Source organism: Salmo salar, chromosome 16 (genome assembly GCF_965601325.2).
Source record: "Salmo salar chromosome 16, fSalSal1, whole genome shotgun sequence".
NCBI lineage: Eukaryota > Metazoa > Chordata > Actinopteri > Salmoniformes > Salmonidae > Salmo > Salmo salar.
The window spans coordinates 57769519-57793094 of NC_138306.1; the positions used below are offsets into that span (position 1 = coordinate 57769519).

General features: G+C 43.0%; 1 protein-coding gene across 2 annotated transcripts; it reads right to left on the reverse strand.

The window, feature by feature from the left end:
* Positions 1-909: 909 nt before the first annotated feature.
* Positions 910-23371, reverse strand: bcl6aa (BCL6 transcription repressor aa). Of its 2 annotated transcripts, none has more exons than XM_014149661.3 (9): positions 23322-23371; positions 19734-19905; positions 7388-7609; positions 5819-6796; positions 5239-5423; positions 3199-3366; positions 2851-2981; positions 2456-2593; positions 910-2276 (listed from the first exon to the last, which is right to left on the reverse strand). In XM_014149661.3, the coding sequence occupies exons 1-9, from the start codon at positions 23350-23352 to the stop codon at positions 2133-2135; spliced, it is 2169 nt and encodes a 722-aa protein (XP_014005136.1). In that variant the 5' UTR covers positions 23353-23371; the 3' UTR covers positions 910-2132. The 2 variants fall into 2 exon arrangements, with proteins under 2 accessions (XP_014005136.1, XP_014005137.1); XM_014149662.3 differs by lacking the exon at positions 23322-23371 and adding an exon at positions 22451-22546.
* Between the last annotated feature and the right edge of the window lie 205 nt (positions 23372-23576).

The window sequence follows — 23576 nt, forward strand, 5'->3', positions numbered from 1 at the left end:
TAGCCATTTCACATCGGTTACATATGGCAACTGCAGAACGTGTATATGGCAACTGCAGAACGTGTATATGGCAACTGCAGAACGTGTATATGGCAACTGCAGAACGTGTATATGGCAACTGCAGAACGTGTGTATGGCAACGTTGTGAACAGAGGTATTATGGCAACTGCAGAACGTGTGTATGGCAACGTTGTGAACAGAGGTATTATGGCAACTGCAGAACGTGTGTATGGCAACGTTATGAACAGAGGTATTATGGCAACTGCAGAACGTGTGTATGGCAACGTTGTGAACAGAGGTATTATGGTATGGGCAGGTATAAGCTACGGGCAAAGAACACAGTTGCATTTTATCGATGGCAATTTGAATGCACAAAAATACCTCGACGAAATCCCGAGGCCCATTGTGAGACCCATTTTTTTTTTTATTAAAGGTATCTGTGACCAACAGATGCATATCTGTATTCCAAGTCAAGCGAAATCCATAGATTAGGACCTAATGAATTTATTTCAATTGACCGATTTCCTCATGAACTGTAACTCAGTAAAATCTTTGAAATTGTTGCTTGTGTTTTTGTTCAGTATATTTGTCTCCGTTTCAATTCAACTCATGGCAGTTAAGGGGGGTTTTCACATGAAATACAATTCCGTGGTGTTGTTTCAATACGGTACCATGGTGTGAAAACCACTGGAGAAATATGTCTGGTGATTGACAAGATGCCTTGTGATCTGCTACTTGTAAAATAAGAATTCTCTACCACATTAGATAACCTTTGAAGAACAGTCTTGCTGTATTACAAATTTAAAAAAAATGTGGATCCTATGTTTCTGGTAACATAAGGATTTACATCGCTCTAGAGATGGGAACCTAGTCTTCTGTTAAATGAATACAATTCACTCGTTATGTAAATACATGGAAATGCAATACCTTTATTTTACATGCATACATCTATAACTGTACAACAAGTTGAATGCAGTTTTAAAAAGAAAGAAAAGGCCCAACCCCAAAACAAGTCCTGAAGATTTACAGCTCGAATGATGAATTTTCATGTCATAAGGTGAAAAGCACATTTTTGTTAAATTTTTTTATATATTTTTTTAAACACACACACACACACACACACAAAATAAAAACTAGGACTAGTGCTGTCCTTGAGTTGTACCTTTTTATAAACAGAACTGGGCTGAATGGAAAGGAATTCAGTCACCATAGAGAAGGCACCATCAGTACACAGTGTATGTACAAACAACGTATGATACACTTTTCACTGTAGCTTCTAGTACAATGACAACTGGGAACATTCACTAAAACAAACCAAAAACACAAACCCAAAAAAACACGCAGATCTATACAAATACCTTTTGAAGGAAAAATATCTTGGTCCGTACCCAAAGCAGTACCTTGAAATGCATATTTTAACATTTTAATTTCTAGATTGGCTCTGCCAGCAGAGGGCAACCCTGTGGATATAGCAAACATGTATTACAGTTTCCCCACTTCATTGATTGGTAACTATTGGTAACAGTAAATAAGTCATTATGCGTCACTCTGGCCGCTTAGATCACCAGTCATTCTTGAGTTCAGAATTGTTGTTGTTGAGACATGAAAGGGTCAAATCTACATGGACTAACATGTACATCTAAATTAGAAAAATGTGTAGAAAAATTCTATCTTTATTACAGCCAGAAATACCATTTACCTTAAAATATACTACCACCCTTCCAATCGGAAAAAAAAAAGTCAATACTTTCAGAAAAGTTATTTAATATAAAATACTGTATCCTTTAATTGGATTTATGTAACATTCCATCCTTTTTTACCCACTCTCTCTCTCTCACTCTCTCTCTCTACAAAATAAAGCTTTTTATATAACCTCCAGCACAATTTATATCTCTATGTTTTTATATAGAAACAATAAAATTACTAAAGATACCAAAGAAGGTTCTACGTTCACATGTTTAGAGGAAACCCGTTTAGAATGGCATATACACTGCCGTATTACTGAACCATCATCTGATCAACACAGTGTGGCACTACAATTTAGGGATGATTGTACGCGTTGGTTGGTGGGGGGGGTCATTGAATGCCATGGTCAGGATAGCCCAACAGACAGCCTATCTGGCTGCTCCAGTTCAGCACGCCTTGGTCGGGTCTGTTGGCAGCTCTGTAGTGGACATGCGGTATTGGATCTTGGTGTTGGTAATCGCTCCGTGTTTCTGTCTGAGGTGCAATCGAAGCTGACTCTTGTGGCGAAAGTGCAAGTTGCATTTCTCGCACTGAAAAAAAAATTAAAAAAATTCAAATAAGACTAATATTTGCTCCTGTTTTCTGTCCTGTGTCAATAAATGTTTTCTGGTTTAATAGCAGACACATCTGGAATTATATACATACATACACACAACACACACACACACACACACACACACACACAGAATTGTGTATTTGGTGTACTTACGTGATAGGGTTTTTCTCCTGTGTGAATACGCAGGTGACTCTTCAACGTCTGCAGGTGACGGAAGCGTGTTCCGCAGATGTCACACGGGTATGGCTTCTCCCCGGTGTGTATCAACACATGGGCACGGAGATGGGCAACCTGACCATGACAACAACAACATGAGACTGCTGGGTCGGTGTGGTGGTGAGGGATCACAGCATCTATCCAAGCCATTTTGGGGAGGGGGGGGGGGGTTAAATGTATTTTCAGGAATAGTATGAGATTAATGGGGGAAATGGTGGGGGGGGGGGGGGGGGTCATACCCACACTGGGCCAACCTCAGGCAGTAAGAAACAAATAACTGCATTGATTTCTTTCTGTAACTTGTTGAAATCAGACAGAAAGGCTCAGCTCACCTGCACGAATCGAGCTCCACACGTCTCGCATTTGTACGGCTTTTCTCCTGAGTGGATACGGGTATGGGTCTTGAGGTTAGCTGGTCTGTTGAACTGAGCGCCGCAGATGTTGCAGCGATACGGCTTCTCTCCTGCGACGCGACAAAATACAGAACAAACCGTTAGCTACCAAACTTTACTGAAATGGACTTAATGGGTTGGTTATTTGACAGGGACACATTGATGAAGACTACGTGATGGATTTAACAAGCGGGCAAGTTTTGCATCTGTGGCCAGGTGTTGCAGGGCAAAAAAATAAATAAACTAAGCACAGTTATTGAGAAAAGCATCTTGAAAGTCTGTATGAACCTGTGTGGACAGTCTTGTGGCTGGCGAGGTTTCCCTTGTAACGGAAAGCAGCCTGACAGCGGTCACACTTGTATGGCTTATCGCTGTGGGCCTGCAGCATGTGGCGCTTCAAGGCTTCGTCTTCCGCAAACTTGGAGTTACATTCGTTACAGAAGAACGTACCGTTTTCTGTAAGACAGATCGGATTGTGATCAATCAGGATTAGGACTGTTTTATAAGCAGCTAGAGAGACTGTCCATAAGCAGCTAGAGAGACTGTCCATAAGCAGCTAGAGAGACTGTCCATTAGCAGCTAGAGAGACTGACCATTAGCAGCTAGAGAGACTGTCCATTAGCAGCTCAGCTATAGAGACTGTCCATTAGCAGCTCAGCTATAGAGACTGTCCATTAGCAGCTAGAGAGACTGTCCATTAGCAGCTAGAGAGACTGTCCATTAGCAGCTAGAGAGACTGTCCATTAGCAGCTAAAGAGACTGTCCATTAGCAGCTAGAGAGACTGACCATTAGCAGCTAGAGAGACTGTCCATTAGCAGCTAGAGACTGTCCATTAGCAGCTAAAGAGACTGTCCATTAGCAGCTAGAGAGACTGTCCATTAGCAGCTAGAGACTGTCCATTAGCAGCTCAGCTATAGAGACTGTCCATTAGCAGCTAGAGAGACTGACCATTAGCAGCTAGAGAGACTGTCCATTAGCAGCTAAAAGAGACTGTCCATTAGCAGCTAGAGAGACTGTCCATTAGCAGCTAAAGAGACTGTCCATTAGCAGCTAGAGAGACTGACCATTAGCAGCTAGAGAGACTGACCATTAGCAGCTAGAGAGACTGTCCATTAGCAGCTAAAGAGACTGTCCATTAGCAGCTAGAGAGACTGTCCATTAGCAGCTCAGCTATAGAGACTGTCCATTAGCAGCTAGAGAGACTGTCCATTAGCAGCTAGAGACTGTCCATTAGCAGCTAAAGAGACTGTCCATTAGCAGCTAGAGAGACTGTCCATTAGCAGCTAGAGAGACTGTCCATTAGCAGCTAGAGAGACTGTCCATTAGCAGCTAGAGAGACTGTCCATTAGCAGCTAGAGAGACTGTCCATTAGCAGCTAGAGAGACTGTCCATTAGCAGCTAGAGAGACTGTCCATTAGCAGCTATAGAGACTGTCCATTAGCAGCTAGAGACTGACCATTAGCAGCTAGAGAGACTGTCCATTAGCAGCTAGAGAGACTGACCATTAGCAGCTAGAGAGACTGACCATTAACTGTTTATGTTTGCTTCCCAAATGGCTATATATATATATATATATATATATATATATAAGTGCACTACTTTCCTTATATCTCCTTACATAGTGCACTACTTTCCTTATATAGTGCACTACTTTCCTTATATCCCCTAATATAGTGCACTACTTTCCTTATATAGTGCACTACTTTCCTTATATCCCCTAATATAGTGCACTACTTTCCTTATATAGTGCACTACTTTCCTTATATCCCCTAATATAGTGCACTACTTTCCTTATATAGTGCACTACTTTCCTTATATAGTGCACTACTTTCCTTATATCCCCTACACAGTGCACTACTTTCCTTATATAGTGCACTACTTTCCTTATATCCCCTAATATAGTGCACTACTTTCCTTATATAGTGCACTACTTTCCTTATATCCCCTAATATAGTGCACTACTTTCCTTATATCCCCTAATATAGTGCACTACTTTCCTTATATAGTGCACTACTTTCCTTATATCCCCTAATATAGTGCACTACTTTCCTTATATAGTGCACTACTTTCCTTATATAGTGCACTACTTTCCTTATATCCCCTAATATAGTGCACTACTTTCCTTATATAGTGCACTACTTTCCTTATATCCCCTAATATAGTGCACTACTTTCCTTATATAGTGCACTACTTTCCTTATATCCCCTAATATAGTGCACTACTTTCCTTATATAGTGCACTACTTTCCTTATATCCCCTACACAGTGCACTACTACACAAGGAGTCATTTGGAACACAAGCCTATGTTTAAAGCAGCGCGTGCTCACCACAGCTGGAGTCGGAATACTCAGAGTGTAACTCTGACATCATCTCCTCCGCTAAACGGGAAGCCGGTGTGTTGGGACACACTTCAGAGTGCTGCGGGGGCGGGGCACCACAGGAGGTGCACTTTAAGTGGCTGATGTAGAGAGAGGAGTGGCTGTCAGCGCTCTTCTGCGATCCCTCCAGAGCTCTGGCGACACACAAACGGCTCCGCGTGTCAAACATCATCATTCCTCACCACAACAACACAGCGAGCAAGAGACGAGGAGGGAGAGAAACGCTACAGGCAGGCAACCCAGCAGAACGCCGTTAACTAGGACAGTGTCAATTAGCACTTATATTGCTCTTAAATCTTGTGAGTTGGGTTTAGTGAATTTAACAGTTTAACTGGAGCGCTTTATTGAGTGATACTAGCAACAACAACAAAAAATATCTCACTTCCTTTTCATCTCATGTAGAAATCGCAAAGAGACAAAAGGCCGTAAAGACATTGCTCACATCAAATTGGGAACAATGAAGCATTCGAGCCACAGTTACGCTTTAGTTGAACTCAGTATTTGTGATCGGTATGACTGTAGGCCTCACCTGTTGATGTTGTGGAGTCTGGAGGCCTGAGGAACTGGCAGGTCCTCTCCGTGCTCACTGATCTTGGTGTTGACCTGCGGGTCCAGGTGCTCTGAGTCTGAGGGGTGGAGGTAGGGGGGTAGACCCAGGCGCTGGGGTGAACATACCACCGGCTCCTGCAGAACAACATCCTCCTCCTTGGTGGCTCTCTGATTCAGCACGATGAACTTGTACTTTTTCCAGTTGCGTGCCTTGGGGTCCTGGCTGTCCTGTAAGGGCTGGGCGCCACACCGGCCGGCCTGGGAGAGGGAAAGACCTGCGTTCTTACTGCTGCTGGACTCGGTGGGGGAGTTAGGCTGGCAGTCAGATTTGAGCGGGCTCTGAGGACTGTTCATCAGGCCCTTCCGTCCGGCTGAGGAGATCCCCAGAGGGTAGTGCTGCTGGCTCATGTCTTCCTCTGTCGTCTGAGGACCGGGCTCTTTACCCAGAACCACCTTCTGCTGCTCGTGGGCCGCCCCGGCGAACCCTCTCTTCCTGGAGCCAACCTGGCTGACCCCTCCCTCATGGCTCTCCTTCCTCATCTCCTCCTCCCTGGACGAGAAGTAGCTGGCTGCTGTATGATGGATGCTGGCCAAGCCACCGTTCACCGCCCTGCTGTAATCAACCCTCATGGCATTGCTCGTGTCCGGGGTTGAACAGTGCTTGTGGTGAATCCCGCTTTTAGAGAAGTCAGCGAAGTTGTTTTTGGCGTCTGTCAGCTTGCAGAGAGGGAATGGGAACCTCTGGATTGGGTATTGACCGTAGAGGTGGTAGTTGCCGGGGGAATTGACCCCATTGAACATGCTGGAGCCGTAGGGCCTCCCGTCTCTGAAGGGGCCGACCCGGCCGGGTAGGTTGTCGACCACATCGTGGGGCCGGTATGCATGGACGCCCTGAGGTAAAAGCAAAGGGCTGACCAAGAACTCATCTCGGGGCAGTTTGTTGGCCTGGCCAGGGTCGCTGTGAGGAGGATAGATGATGAGGAAAGATGAGACAACCAAACCTGAACACAGCAGACACTGGACACCAGAATATACATTCCACAAACTTTGTGACAAATTGTTTTTTTTATTTTTTATATTCCACACTTTCTAATTGTTGCTGTGACAGGTCGTAATTTGCAAATAAGAAGGTTGTTAATTGGACCGGAGTCCGGTGTACTGGTTAGTCGTCCGACTCCACACCCCATTTAGACCCTCTTCTTTCTGATTACCCCCCTCTACACTTCCCCCCCTCTACACTTCCCCCCCTCTACACTCTTCCCCACTACACTTCCCCCCCCTCTACACTTCCCCCCCTCTACACTCCCCCCCCCCTACACTCTTCCCCACTACACTTCCCTCCCTCTACACTTCCCCCACTACACTCTTCCCCACTACACTTCCCCCCCCTCTACACTTCCCCCCCCTCTACACTTCCCCCCTACACTCTTCCCCACTACACTTCCCCCCCTCTACATTCCCCCCCTCTACACTTCCCCCCCTCTACACTCCCCCCCCCCCTTTTCAATATATACATTTTTTTTTTTACATCCATTCCCTATCCATGTACCTGGATTTGATGAATCGGTGGCAGGTGTCTACGACGTGATCCATCTGTAGGTAGATGGCTGTGTTCATAATAGCCATGATCAGACTCTCCTTCAGCGTCAGTCTGGAGGTGTACATGAACTCCAGTAGGACGGCAAACCCCTCGGGGTCAACCTTAGGGTCCAGGCTGATGGCATTCAGGCTACACTTCAGGGAGTCCGTAAATATAGTGTAGAACAACCCACTAGAGAGAGAAGGAGGAGAGAACAAAGATATAATAAATACCATGGACTGTACATAACAGCAACATGGAGACAGACAGAGAGAGGGAGAGGAGGGGGGACAGAGAGAGGGAGAGGAGGGGGGACAGAGGAGAGGGAGAGGAGGGGGGGACAGAGAGAGGGGGGGACAGAGAGAGGGAGAGGAGGGGGGACAGAGAGAGGGAGAGGTGGGGGGACAGAGAGAGGGAGAGGAGGGGGGACAGAGAGAGGGAGAGGTGGGGGGACAGAGAGAGGGAGAGGTGGGGGGACAGAGAGAGGGAGAGGTGAGGGGACAGAGAGAGGGGGGGACAGAGAGAGGGAGTGGAGGGGGGACAGAGAGAGGGAGTGGAGGGGGGACAGAGAGAGGGAGAGGAGGGGGGACAGAGAGAGGGGGGGACAGAGAGAGGGAGTGGAGGGGGGACAGAGAGAGGGGGGGACAGAGAGAGGGAGTGGAGGGGGGACAGAGAGAGGGGGGGACAGAGAGAGGGAGTGGAGGGGGGACAGAGAGAGGGAGTGGAGGGGGGACAGAGGGAGAGGTGGGGGGACAGAGAGAGGGAGAGGTGGGGGGACAGAGAGAGGGAGAGGTGGGGGGACAGAGAGAGGGAGAGGTGGGGGGACAGAGAGAGGGAGAGGTGGGGGGACAGAGAGAGGGAGAGGTGGGGGGACAGAGAGAGGGAGAGGTGGGGGGACAGAGAGAGGGAGAGGGGGGACAGAGACAGAGAGAGGGAGAGGAGGGGGGACAGAGAGAGGGGGGGACAGAGAGAGGGAGTGGAGGGGGGACAGAGAGAGGGAGAGGGGGGGACAGAGAGAGGGAGAGGGGGGGACAGAGAGAGGGAGAGGGGGGACAGAGAGAGGGAGGGACAGAGAGAGGGAGTGGGGGGGACAGAGGGGGAGGAGCAGGGACATGGGAGACAGACACACAGGGGGGACAGAGAGACACCCAGGGGGGGACAGAGAGACACCCAGAGGGGGACAGAGAGACACCCAGGGGGGGACCGATCGTTAGCTCTCTGAGCTGTTTCCTAAAAGCATCATAAGGCTACATTCAGCATTAGGATGTTCGTAGGAGCATTGATAGATCTCAGAGCGGTTTTCCCAAAACCAAAACCTAAAGTTGCTCCTGAAAACACTTGTGTAACATCTGCCTCTGTCACAGGCGTCGTAGTGAACAGACCAAGGCACAGCGTGTTGAGTGCTCATCCTTTTATTTAGAATGAACGCACTTCACAAAAGAAAAAAACCACAAAGGACAGCCAAACAGTTCTGTCAGGTATACTCACACACTAAACAGAAAGCAACCACCCGCAAAACCCAAAGGAAAAACAGGCTGCCTAAGTATGGCTTCCAATCAGAGACAACGAAAGACACCTGCCTCTGATTGGAAACCATACTCGGCCAAACATGGAAAACGAAACATAGAAATAGAAAACTAGAACAAATTCCCCTAGAACCGAAAAACCCTAAAACACACAAAACAACCCCCCCCCGCCACGCCCCCTGCCACGCCCCCTGCCACACCCCCTGCCACGCCCCGACCATTCTACTATGGCAAAATGACCCCTTTTTACTGGTCAGGACGTGACAGCCTCAGACCACTTGTGGAACATCTAAGTTCACCGTTAGATGTTATTTCGCCCTTCGTCGTCACACAGGAGATCTCAGCCAAATGCAAAATAAATACAAAAAAAATGTTTATCTCTTCAGAACGATTGTGAGTGACTACGAATACAAAGCGGCCCATTTCTTTCCATTACAAGAGAAGGATATGAAGAGGATTCCAGTGAAACCCCAGGTGACTGCATAGCCTTCCCTGTGGCTCAGTTGGTAGAGCATGGTGTTTGCAACGGCAGGGTTGTGGGTTCGATTCCCACGGGGGGCCAGCACAAAAATGTATGAAATTGTATGAAATGTATGCATTCACTACTGTAAGTCGCTCTGGATAAGAGCGTCTGCTAAATGACTAAAATGTAAATGTATTAACAGATACAGTTTAGACCTACAGAAACTTCATGTAGTATTCACACCCCCTCCTTCACCGAGTCCACAGTTTGGTTGTGTTACAGCCTTGAATTCAAGATGGATTAAATAGATTCTCACCCATCTAAAACACAATACATCATAATGACAAAGTCAAAAGATGTTAAAAAATGTATTCATTTATTGAAAAATGAAATACATAAAAATTACATTCGCATAAGTATTCGCACCCCTGAGTCAATTAAGCTATAAGGCACGAGGGGGGTGTGGTATATGGCCAATATATCACGGCTAAAGGCCTGCTCTTAGGCACGACCCGACGCGGAGTGCTTGGACATTTACTACAAACCCCCGAGGTGCCTTATTGCTGTTTATAAAACAGGGCTCGAACCAACCAGTTTATAACACATGTTAGAATCTCCTTACGGGTCAGAGTCTAAGAGCTCTGCTCACTTGGGGACTGAACTACCAATCACGTGTAGTCGTCAACCATGTGTGGGATAATTTCTACTCAAAATGTGACATTTATCAATATGAACGTTTGCTTGAGCGCGCGCGTAAATTGACAACACAGCCCGTGACCATCTGTGCCAAGATCTGGAATGAGGGAGCTGCTTGTCAAGTATAAAATGTGAATATATGTTTGAAATATGTGAAATTAGGAGAATAGACGTAATAATTAAATGTTTTTTTGTTGTTGTTGTAAAATAGGGCTAACTATTGAAATCGGAGCTAAATCAGAGCCTTGCTATTCAAGGAGATATGGGTTGGGATCCCAGTGAAAATAAGGCAGAAGAGTGAAATGATCAGATTATGGAACCGTGTTATGGACACGCTAGAGGTTTTCAACTGGGATAAAACATACCCTTGGACAAAGGAATTTACTCTACAACGCCTTTTAGAAACAAGTTATGATGCAATGTCAACATGATCAAACACAAGTTAACCCTTATAGCTACAATAGAACTGTCAACCTCATCTCGAACCCTGACACGCGTCGCCTAACAATAATTCAAATGTCCTTGTGTTGAGAACCGAGATACTGCCTCTAGCAATATAGAGAGGTTCAACGCCATAGATGAACAAGAGCGGCTGTGTCGAGTTGATTTAGATGAACAAGAGAGGCTGTGTCGAGTCTGATTTTAGATGAACAAGAGAGGCTGTGTCGAGTCTGATTTTAGATGAACAAGAGAGGCTGTGTCGAGTTGATTTAGATGAACAAGAGTGGCTGTGTCGAGTTGATTTAGATGAACAAGAGTGGCTGTGTCGAGTTGATTTTAGATGAACAAGAGTGGCTGTGTCGAGTCTGATTTTAGATGAACAAGAGTGGCTGTGTCGAGTTGATTTTAGATGAACAAGAGTGGCTGTGTCGAGTTGATTTTAGATGAACAAGAGTGGCTGTGTCGAGTTGATTTTAGATGAACAAGAGTGGCTGTGTCGAGTCTGATTTTAGATGAACAAGAGCGGCTGTGTCGAGTTGATTTTAGATGAACAAGAGCGGCTGTGTCGAGTTGATTTAGATGAACAAGAGTGGCTGTGTCGAGTTGATTTAGATGAACAAGAGTGGCTGTGTCGAGTTGATTTTAGATGAACAAGAGCGGCTGTGTCGAGTTGATTTTAGATGAACAAGAGCGGCTGTGTCGAGTTGATTTTAGATGAACAAGAGCGGCTGTGTCGAGTCTGATTTTAGATGAACAAGAGCGGCTGTGTCGAGTCTGATTTTAGATGAACAAGAGAGGCTGTGTCGAGTTGATTTAGATGAACAAGAGCGGCTGTGTCGAGTTGATTTTAGATGAACAAGAGCGGCTGTGTCGAGTTGATTTAGATGAACAAGAGAGGCTGTGTCGAGTTGATTTTAGATGAACAAGAGAGGCTGTGTCGAGTTGATTTTAGATGAACAAGAGTGGCTGTGTCGAGTTGATTTTAGATGAACAAGAGTGGCTGTGTCGAGTTGATTTTAGATGAACAAGAGAGGCTGTGTCGAGTCTGATTTTAGATGAACAAGAGCGGCTGTGTCGAGTTGATTTTAGATGAACAAGAGAGGCTGTGTCGAGTTGATTTTAGATGAACAAGAGTGGCTGTGTCGAGTCTGATTTTAGATGAACAAGAGTGGCTGTGTCGAGTTGATTTAGATGAACAAGAGAGGCTGTGTCGAGTTGATTTTAGATGAACAAGAGCGGCTGTGTCGAGTTGATTTTAGATGAACAAGAGCGGCTGTGTCGAGTTGATTTTAGATGAACAAGAGCGGCTGTGTCGAGTCTGATTTTAGATGAACAAGAGTGGCTGTGTCGAGTTGATTTAGATGAACAAGAGAGGCTGTGTCGAGTTGATTTTAGATGAACAAGAGCGGCTGTGTCGAGTCTGATTTTAGATGAACAAGAGCGGCTGTGTCGAGTCTGATTTTAGATGAACAAGAGAGGCTGTGTCGAGTTGATTTTAGATGAACAAGAGTGGCTGTGTCGAGTCTGATTTTAGATGAACAAGAGTGGCTGTGTCGAGTTGATTTAGATGAACAAGAGCGGCTGTGTCGAGTTGATTTTAGATGAACAAGAGTGGCTGTGTCGAGTTGATTTTAGATGAACAAGAGTGGCCGTGTCGAGTCTGATTTTAGATTAACAAGAGTGGCTGTGTCGAGTTGATTTAGATGAACAAGAGAGGCTGTGTCGAGTTGATTTTAGATGAACAAGAGAGGCTGTGTCGAGTCTGATTTTAGATGAACAAGAGTGGCTGTGTCGAGTCTGATTTTAGATGAACAAGAGTGGCTGTGTCGAGTCTGATTTTAGATGAACAAGAGCGGCTGTGTCGAGTTGATTTTAGATGAACAAGAGTGGCTGTGTCGAGTCTGATTTTAGATGAACAAGAGAGGCTGTGTCGAGTTGATTTTAGATGAACAAGAGTGGCTGTGTCGAGTCTGATTTTAGATGAACAAGAGTGGCTGTGTCGAGTTGATTTAGATGAACAAGAGTGGCTGTGTCGAGTTAATTTAGATGAACAAGAGTGGCTGTGTCGAGTTGATTTAAGATGAACAAGAGAGGCTGTGTCGAGTCTGATTTTAGATGAACAAGAGTGGCTGTGTCGAGTCTGATTTTAGATGAACAAGAGTGGCTGTGTCGAGTCTGATTTTAGATGAACAAGAGTGGCTGTGTCGAGTTGATTTAGATGAACAAGAGTGGCTGTGTCGAGTCTGATTTTAGATGAACAAGAGAGGCTGTGTCGAGTCTGATTTTAGATGAACAAGAGTGGCTGTGTCGAGTCTGATTTTAGATGAACAAGAGAGGCTGTGTCGAGTTGATTTAGATGAACAAGAGTGGCTGTGTCGAGTTGATTTTAGATGAACAAGAGCGGCTGTGTCGAGTCTGATTTTAGATGAACAAGAGCGGCTGTGTCGAGTTGATTTAGATGAACAAGAGTGGCTGTGTCGAGTCTGATTTTAGATGAACAAGAGTGGCTGTGTCGAGTCTGATTTTAGATGAACAAGAGTGGCTGTGTCGAGTCTGATTTTAGATGAACAAGAGTGGCTGTGTCGAGTCTGATTTTAGATGAGTCTGTGTCTGTGTCGAGTCTGATTTAGGGGAGATCAAGAATGAACTACACTTTAATGATTTAATAGAAACCTTGTTTAAAAAAATAAATAATCCTAAATTATTTTTTAAAACAGAACTATTCTGTAGTAGTACTTTTGAAAAACTTGAATGGCTATTTAGAAAATAAGTTTTCCTGGTTGCAAATGTTATTTCCAAAGTTTGGAAGAAGCGACGAGATAAGTTGTATAACTTCATAATGTTTTTGTTTTGCGTTTCAATTGTTTTCATTTCTGTAGGAATGTACGTCGGTACGTGTGTAACAATCAGCATGGTCATTTTATTTACTCTCCACGTGAGTTGGCCGTCATGACGACGTGACGCTATAATAAAAATCTCTCATTTCCTACCTAGGCCGTTAATTCTACCGTTCTCTTGTGATTTGTTTTCCACTAGGTGGAGCCATTTCCTACCTAGGCCGTTAATTCTACCGTTCTCTTGTGATTTGTTTTCCACTAGGTGGAGCCATTGACCACAGTACGTTAAACTTGACATTTCAGGCCTTCATCAATGGCTTTCGTCAAAGACAATGACAGACTTAGTGGACAACTACATAGGCCATATGGATAAGGGTAGACGATTAGCAAGGACACTAGTCACCTGCCGGTGCCAATGAGATGTGCCTATCAATACAAGTAGGTCGAATTTTATATATATATTTATTTTATATATATATATATATATATATATAAGTTGCTGCATCTTTCCTTTTCAGTGATGAATCTAATTGTTTTGTTGCACCTTCCCACTTTTTTCCCCCCACATTTTAAAACAATTCATCATTTAAGGTCACTATGATCACGATGCATCATTGAATGAATTCCTTCCCCTTGCCTCAGAGTAACCTAGTTAGTTAGTTCATCAATAGTCCTGGAAGTCTGTATGACCTTATCCCTACGTGGGGATCAGAGTGGATTTGACGTGTGTGTGTGTGTGTGTGTGTGTGTGTGTGTGTGTGTGTGTGTGTGTGTGTGTGTGTGTGTGTGTGTGTGTGTGTGTGTGTGTGTGTGTGTGTGTGTGTGTGTGTGTGTGTGTGTGTGTGTATTTGGCAATAGCACCAACTATTACTGAACAAATCTATGGATTTCACATGACCGGGAAAGGGAATACAGATATGTATTTGTTGGTCACAGACACCTTAAGATAATAATAAGTAAGGGATTGGATCAGTATCTGGTGTGACCACCATTAGCCTCATGCACATCTCCTTCACATAGAGTTGATCAGGCTGTTGATTGTGGAATGTTGTCCCACTCTTCTTCAAAAGGCTGTGCGATAATTGCTGGATATTGGCGGGAAGTGTCGTACAGGTCAATCCAGAGCATCTCCAAACATGGGTGACATGTCTGGTGAGTGTGCAGGCCATGGAAGAACTGGGACATTTTTAAGCTTCCAGGAATTGTGTACAGATCCTTGTGCCATGGGACCGTGCTCATCGTGCTGAAACATGAGGTGATGGCCGCTCGCCCACACGATGCCATGCACGCTGTACACTGAGTATTTCTGTCTGTAAAATAGCTATTTTGTGGGGAAAAAGCTCATTGATTGGCTGGGACTGGCTCCCGAGTGCCCTCCAAAGACCCACCCATGGCTGCACTTCTGCCCAGTCATGTGAAATCCATAGATTAGGACCTAATTAATTTATTTCAATAGTAGATATGTACATGAAGGCAGGGTAAAGTGACCAGGCATCAACATAGATAATAATAAGGTATTTGAGGTTGATATGTACATGAAGGCAGGGTAAAGTGACTAGACATCAGGATAGATAATAATAAGGTATTTGAGGTAGATATGTACATGAAGGCAGGGTAAAGTGACTAGACATCAGGATAGATAATAATAAGGTATTTGAGGTAGATATGTACATGAAGGCAGGGTAAAGTGACATCAGGATAGATAATAATAAGGTATTTGAGGTAGATATGTACATGAAGGCAGGGTAAAGTGACTAGACATCAGGATAGATAATAATAAGGTATTTGAGGTAGATATGTACATGAAGGCAGGGTAAAGTGACTTGGCATCAGGATAGATAATAATAAGGTATTTGAGGTAGATATGTACATGAAGGCAGGGTAAAGTGACTAGGCATCAGGATAGATAATAATGAGGTAGATATGTACATGAAGGCAGGGTAAAGTGACTAGACATCAGGATAGATAATAATGAGGTAGATATGTACATGAAGGCAGGGTAAAGTGACTAGACATCAGGATAGATAATAATGAGGTAGATATGTACATGAAGGCAGGGTAAAGTGACTAGACATCAGGATAGATAATAATAAGGTAGGTATGTACATGAAGGCAGGGTAAAGTGACATCAGGATAGATAATAATAAGGTATTTGAGGTAGATATGTACATGAAGGCAGGGTAAAGTGACTAGACATCAGGATAGATAATAACAAGGTATTTGAGGTAGATATGTACATGAAGGCAGGGTAAAGTGACTAGACATCAGGATAGATAATAATAAGGTACTTGAGGTAGATATGTACATGAAGGCAGGGTAAAGTGACTAGACATCAGGATAGATAATAATAAGGTATTTGAGGTAGATATGTACATGAAGGCAGGGTAAAGTGACTAGACATCAGGATAGATAATAATAAGGTATTTGAGGTAGATATGTACATGAATGCAGGGTAAAGTGACTAGACATCAGGATAGATAATAATAAGGTATTTGAGGTAGATATGTACATGAAGGCAGGGTAAAGTGACTAGGCATCAGGATAGATAATAATAAGGTACTTGAGGTAGATATGTACATGAAGGCAGGGTAAAGTGACTAGACATCAGGATAGATAATAATGAGGTAGATATGTACATGAAGGCAGGGTAAAGTGACTAGACATCAGGATAGATAATAATAAGGTAGGTATGTACATGAAGGCAGGGTAAAGTGACATCAGGATAGATAATAATAAGGTATTTGAGGTAGATATGTACATGAAGGCAGGGTAAAGTGACTAGACATCAGGATAGATAATAATAAGGTATTTGAGGTAGATATGTACATGAAGGCAGGGTAAAGTGACTAGACATCAGGATAGATAATAATAAGGTATTTGAGGTAGATATGTACATGAAGGCAGGGTAAAGTGACTAGACATCAGGATAGATAATAACAAGGTATTTGAGGTAGATATGTACATGAAGGCAGGGTAAAGGAACTAGGCATCAGGATAGATAATAATGAGGTAGATATGTACATGAAGGCAGGGTAAAGTGACTAGGCATCAGGATAGATAATAATGAGGTAGATATGTACATGAAGGCAGGGTAAAGGAACTAGACATCAGGATAGATAATAATGAGGTAGATATGTACATGAAGGCAGGGTAAAGTGACTAGACATCAGGATAGATAATAATAAGGTATTTGAGGTAGATATGTACATGAAGGCAGGGTAAAGTGACTAGACATCAGGATAGATAATAATAAGGTATTTGAGGTAGATATGTACATGAAGGCAGGGTAAAGTGACTAGGCATCAGGATAGATAATAATAAGGTACTTGAGGTAGATATGTACATGAAGGCAGGGTAAAGTGACTAGACATCAGGATAGATAATAATGAGGTAGATATGTACATGAAGGCAGGGTAAAGTGACTAGACATCAGGATATATAATAATAAGGTAGGTATGTACATGAAGGCAGGGTAAAGTGACATCAGGATAGATAATAATAAGGTATTTGAGGTAGATATGTACATGAAGGCAGGGTAAAGTGACTAGACATCAGGATAGATAATAATAAGGTATTTGAGGTAGATATGTACATGAAGGCAGGGTAAAGTGACTAGACATCAGGATAGATAATAATAAGGTATTTGAGGTAGATATGTACATGAAGGCAGGGTAAAGTGACTAGACATCAGGATAGATAATAACAAGGTATTTGAGGTAGATATGTACATGAAGGCAGGGTAAAGGAACTAGGCATCAGGATAGATAATAATGAGGTAGATATGTACATGAAGGCAGGGTAAAGTGACTAGGCATCAGGATAGATAATAATGAGGTAGATATGTACATGAAGGCAGGGTAAAGGAACTAGACATCAGGATAGATAATAATGAGGTAGATATGTACATGAAGGCAGGGTAAAGTGACTAGACATCAGGATAGATAATAATAAGGTATTTGAGGTAGATATGTACATGAAGGCAGGGTAAAGTGACTAGACATCAGGATAGATAATAATAAGGTATTTGAGGTAGATATGTACATGAAGGCAGGATAAAGTGACTAGACATCAGGATAGATAATAATGAGGTAGATATGTACATGAAGGCAGGGTAAAGTGACTAGACATCAGGATAGATAATAATAAGGTATTTGAGGTAGATATGTACATGAAGGCAGGGTAAAGTGACTAGACATCAGGATAGATAATAATAAGGTATTTGAGGTAGATATGTACATGAAGGCAGGGTAAAGTGACTAGGCATCAGGATAGATAATAATAAGGTATTTGAGGTAGATATGTACATGAAGGCAGGGTAAAGTGACTAGACATCAGGATAGATAATAATAAGGTATTTGAGGTAGATATGTACATGAAGGCAGGGTAAAGTGACTAGGCATCAGGATAGATAATAATAAGGTACTTGAGGTAGATATGTACATGAAGGCAGGGTAAAGTGACTAGACATCAGGATAGATAATAATAAGGTATTTGAGGTAGATATGTACATGAAGGCAGGGTAAAGTGACTAGACATCAGGATAGATAATAATAAGGTATTTGAGGTAGATATGTACATGAAGGCAGGGTAAAGTGACATCAGGATAGATAATAATAAGGTATTTGAGGTAGATATGTACATGAAGGCAGGGTAAAGTGACATCAGGATAGATAATAATAAGGTATTAGAGGTAGATATGTACATGAAGGCAGGGTAAAGTGACTAGGCATCAGGATAGATAATAATAAGGTACTTGAGGTAGATATGTACATGAAGGCAGGGTAAAGTGACTAGACATCAGGATAGATAATAATAAGGTATTTGAGGTAGATATGTACATGAAGGCAGGGTAAAGTGACATCAGGATAGATAATAATAAGGTATTTGAGGTAGATATGTACATGAAGGCAGGGTAAAGTGACTAGACATCAGGATAGATATAATAAGGTATTTGAGGTAGATATGTACATGAAGGCAGGGTAAAGTGACTAGACATCAGGATAGATAATAATAAGGTATTTGAGGTAGATATGTACATGAAGGCAGGGTAAAGTGACTAGACATCAGGATAGATAATAATAAGGTATTTGAGGTAGATATGTACATGAAGGCAGGGTAAAGTGACATCAGGATAGATAATAATGAGGTAGATATGTACATGAAGGCAGGGTAAAGTGACCAGGCATCAGGATAGATAATAATGAGGTAGATATGTACATGAAGGCAGGGTAAAGTGACTAGACATCAGGATAGATAGTAATGAGGTAGATATGTACATGAAGGCAGGGTAAAGTGACTAGACATCAGGATAGATAATAATGAGGTAGATATGTACATGAAGGCAGGGTAAAGTGACCAGGCATCAGGATAGATAATAATGAGGTAGATATGTACATGAAGGCAGGGTAAAGTGACCAGGCATCAGGATAGATAATAATGAGGTAGATATGTACATGAAGGCAGGGTAAAGTGACTAGACATCAGGATAGATAGTAATGAGGTAGATATGTACATGAAGGCAGGGTAAAGTGACTAGGCATCAGGATAGATAATAATAAGGTATTTGAGGTAGATATGTACATGAAGGCAGGGTAAAGTGACTAGACATCAGGATAGATAATAATAAGGTATTTGAGGTAGATATGTACATGAAGGCAGGGTAAAGTGACATCAGGATAGATAATAATAAGGTATTTGAGGTAGATATGTACATGAAGGCAGGGTAAAGTGACTAGACATCAGGATAGATAATAATGAGGTAGATATGTACATGAAGGCAGGGTAAAGTGTCTAGGTATCTAGTCAGTGAGCAGTGCTTCCTTTCCATCCTATCAACATCAACACATGCCTCAACGACGCACTCAGTGAACCTTCTCTCGCGTTGTGTTTTGGAAAAAAACACATGCTTCTACACCTGCATTACTTGCTGTTTGGGGTTTTAGGCTGGGTTTCTGTACAGCACTTTGAGATATCAGCTGATGTAAGAAGGCCTTTATAAATAAATTTGATGTTACATCTTCGGCCGTTGTAGGAAAGCATGCATCGTTAAAACACTAGTAAGCCTAAGTTCCATGGAGATCGGGAAACTGGGCCCAGAACAGTGTGAGAGAGAGACAGGAAAGGGACTTTAAATATCATGCCATGTACAGAACAGCAACATGCAAACTGGGTTCAAGCGTGACAGAAAGTGGAGGCAAAAGTGAGACAGAGCCTGGTGCTAAATCTGTTTGTGCTAGCGTGTCAACTCCTTGTCATGTCAACAACAACAACAAAAAACCCGTTTGGCCATGACAAGGATAGGCATGATGGCATAAACAGACTGGTACACATACTAGGACCTGAAGTCAACACACCTGCAGGCCATGAGGACAGTCTTGTGAGCGCGGAACTGCTGCCTGCTGACCAGGATGGTGACGTCTGTGAGGATGTCCCGGCTACGTAGCCGGTTGAGGTTCAGCAGCACATCGCTGGCGTGACGCGTGAATTGGATACAGCTGTCTGCTGTGCAAGCCATTTTGTCGAGCTCTGGAAGAAAAGAAAAGAAAAAAAAAAAATTCCCCTGGTCAGAACCATGGATATACATAAGTTTATATACTGGTTATTAAATACCTGCTATTTTTGGAGGTGAAAACCGGTAGAATATAGTTCAACCTGGAGGGTTCTCCAACCCTGTTCCTGGAGAGTTACCCTCCTGAAGGTTACCCTAATCTTGCACACATGATTGATCAAATTAAAATCAGGTTAGTTACAACTGGGGTTGGAGTGAACATCTACAGGGTGTGAGAGCCCTGGGCCCGAGGCAGTAGTTTAACGAGACACATTAAGATATACATGGAAGGAAGGCTGTTTTTTTATTTTTTATCTTTTAAAATGTTTGTTATTTTAATATAGGAAATTGCCCTCGTCTCTTCTCACCATATCCCTGATTGCAGTAGAGCTTTGCAGCCAATAGGTAGCGCCATTGAACAGCATAAAGTATGGAGGCATTCGAGTAACATTTTCTGTTGAGAAAGTGGGAGAACACTTGATTTCTTTATTGTTGCCACTCAAACTTGAATGTCGAGGATGAATTATAGCCCCGGCATCGTCTAGCCCTGCGTTAGGCAGTCAAAGCCTGTGGTTATGTGGCCGCTCATCATTTAACAATGTCACATAGCAATACTGTTACATTCAGCATGGAAAACAGAACAGGTCATCATATAGTTGAGAAATACTACACCACCAGGTGTTGGCTACTTCGTCCCAAGAGTACAGTATACTACACCACCAGGTGTTGGCTACTTCGTCCCAAGAGTACAGTATACTGCACCACCAGGTGTTGGCTACTTCGTCCCAAGAGTACAGTATACTGCACCACCAGGTGTTGGCTACTTCGTCCCAAGAGTACAGTATACTACACCACCAGGTGTTGGCTACTTCGTCCCAAGAGTACAGTATACTACACCACCAGGTGTTGGCTACTTCGTCCCAAGAGTACAGTATACTACACCACCAGGTGTTGGCTACTTCGTCCCAAGAGTACAGTATACTACACCACCAGGTGTTGGCTACTTCGTCCCAAGAGTACAGTATACTGCACCACCAGGTGTTGGCTACTTCGTCCCAAGAGTACAGTATACTGCACCACCAGGTGTTGGCTACTTCGTCCCAAGAGTACAGTATACTACACCACCAGGTGTTGGCTACTTCGTCCCAAGAGTACAGTATACTACACCCCCTGTCTGGTTGACACACCGGCTATGGCAAATTATAAAGCGGTGCGTCTTTAAATTATAAAACGTGTACCATCATCGGGGCACTTCTGACGTATTGAACATTCTGTATCGGATTCCAAGTTGATTATTTTCCATCCGAATCAACGGCACACTCCAGAGTTACATCTTCCCGGCGATATCGTTAATATAAAATAAATAAAAAAACAACCGTACCACTTTATTTATTCACACATAATCTGAGATGGAGACAACCTTTTATTGTTGTTGTTGTTGAGCATGTCAAATTTGTATGAATGCGACAGGTAAAAAAAAAAGTTTCCAGATTTAACTTTATTGTGCACCGACAGATGATGTCTGAATGATTGACTATTATTAACAACAACAACAATAAATTACACTTAAATATTTCATGCAATCAAAAAGGTAGATTAAAGTGCAAACTTCTCCATGAATTTTTAAATGTGATACACCACAAGATGTCATCAATATATTAAGTAAGCCTAGAAGTGTGTGTGTGTGTGTGTGCTCTTCCGCAATATAAATAGCGGGTAGTCAGGCGCAAGAGAACACGTTATGGCAGGGTTTCCCAAACACGGTCCTGGGGACCCCAATGGGTGCAAGTTCGGTTTTTTACCCCCTTATAGCACTACTCAGTTTATTCAAATCATCTCATGAATCATCCCGTTTTATTATTATTTGTAATGTGTAAGTTAAAAATCCAAACGTGCATACAGGGGTGTCCCCAGGACCAAGGTTAGGAAACGCTGTGTTATGGCAATAACATCATTTCATTGCAACACACAACAAGACTTGAGCATATTTTGAGAACACTTGTTTAAAGTTTGTTTAGGCTACAGTCTGCTTTTTAACGGGTATCCTAACTTACTACGTCATTTTCCCCCACAATGTAATAAATGTTTTTAAAAATGACACTTTCTTCACGTGGAATAGCATGTTGAGCCAATAACTCACTGGAACAAGTACTATCACTGTGACTCAATGCCAAGTCTCAGGCTGCCTGCCACTCGACACCACCCGATACGAATCATGTATACAAGTAAACAGGCTTCTGAGCTGTCAACACAGGCTACAACCCACCTACGACTGTTGCTTTAGGATTTTACAATTCTCAAAAAAATATGTATTTTCGGTTATTCACTTTTCATATCAAATTCACAGATGAAGAGATTCAAAAAGGTACTACTTTCAGACACTTGACTACACTTCAAATCTACTTAAAAAAAAAACATTTTTAAATCAGACTTCTTGCATGGAAGCTTAGCAAACAAATACATTGTAATGCTGCAACGTTGTGCATGTTAACCATTGAAAATAGTATAACAACGACATGGTACCGTTCTGTCATGTTGCCTAAAGTCATCCATCCTTGGCTGCAGACAGATAACACGCAGGTACAAACTTGCGCTCGTAAACTAGGCTGTGGAAAGCTACAAAGTAAAAACCATATTTCCGTGAGGTGTGTGTGTGTGTGTGTGTGTGTGGGGGGGGGGGGGGGGGAGAGAGGAGGGGGGTGTAACTGCGAAACAAGACGATCAATATCTGGTGCAACCAGATCCCGATGTTCGGTTTGATTATTTTCTCCAAGACTGTGTGGATATCTAAAATAATGTAGTATAAAATCCCTGACTGACCTACCTCCTGCACATCTGCCACAAGCACAAACACACTGTGCAAGTTACTTAGTTATGCGGATGGGAATCACGCTATAATAAACACTGAAATGATTTCTGTGCAACACCGTTGATATTAAATAGAAATACACTAAATCCAGCCAGGTCAGATCTAAACCAAGTTTTGCTTAGAATAAAGGCAGCAGCAGCAGCAGCATTTAGTTGAACAAGAAGTCGTTGTTGATTATTAGCAGCACACTAGTCAGGTCTAACAGAATAACCACGGGAATCTCATTTCTGTTTTGCGATCAGCACAGTACAGTAACAACACGCCTCCACTGTCAAACCGACAGAAGGCGAACCGAGAACCGTATAGTGAAGTGAAGACAGCGGAATATTATTACAGAAACAGATATGTCAAGAGCACTGTCACCTGGCTCTAAACAGTCCACCAAAAAGCACCTTGAAAAGCACCTAGGTTTTATATTACTAAACACACTCAGACACAGACAGCACCACACCATCACCTGCAACGAACACTACAACTTCGCGCCAAATCACATAGGGAGGAAAAATAATTTTTGAAAAATATCACCTGGTATTGCTTTCCTAGAAACTTCTTGCATCACCACTTCTAAGAAGCCCAGTTCTAAGAATCAGAGGAGCTCAATTCTCAGAATTTGAGCTGGTGGCGATACCACTTTCAGAGACCAGGGGAGAGTCGGGTTTTAATGCTCGCTGACAAATCCTCTTTCTGACATTTTGGTTTCCCTGCGTTTTATACAACATGACTCATGGAACAAGTTTATATCAAAAAGCAAACTGTTATTATTGTAGATTTGATAGTATT

Excerpts from the sequence above, each read along its gene's own strand:
- bcl6aa (XM_014149661.3), bottom strand. The coding sequence starts at position 23,352 with ATGCAAGAAGTTTCTAGGAAAGCAATACCAG. Across the intron at positions 19,906-23,321 it reads TTCTAGGAAAGCAATACCAG|AGCTCGACAAAATGGCTTGC; the intron begins GTGATATTTTTC and ends CTTTTCTTCCAG. Across the intron at positions 6,797-7,387 it reads CACCGATTCATCAAATCCAG|CGACCCTGGCCAGGCCAACA; the intron begins GTACATGGATAG and ends TCCTCCTCACAG.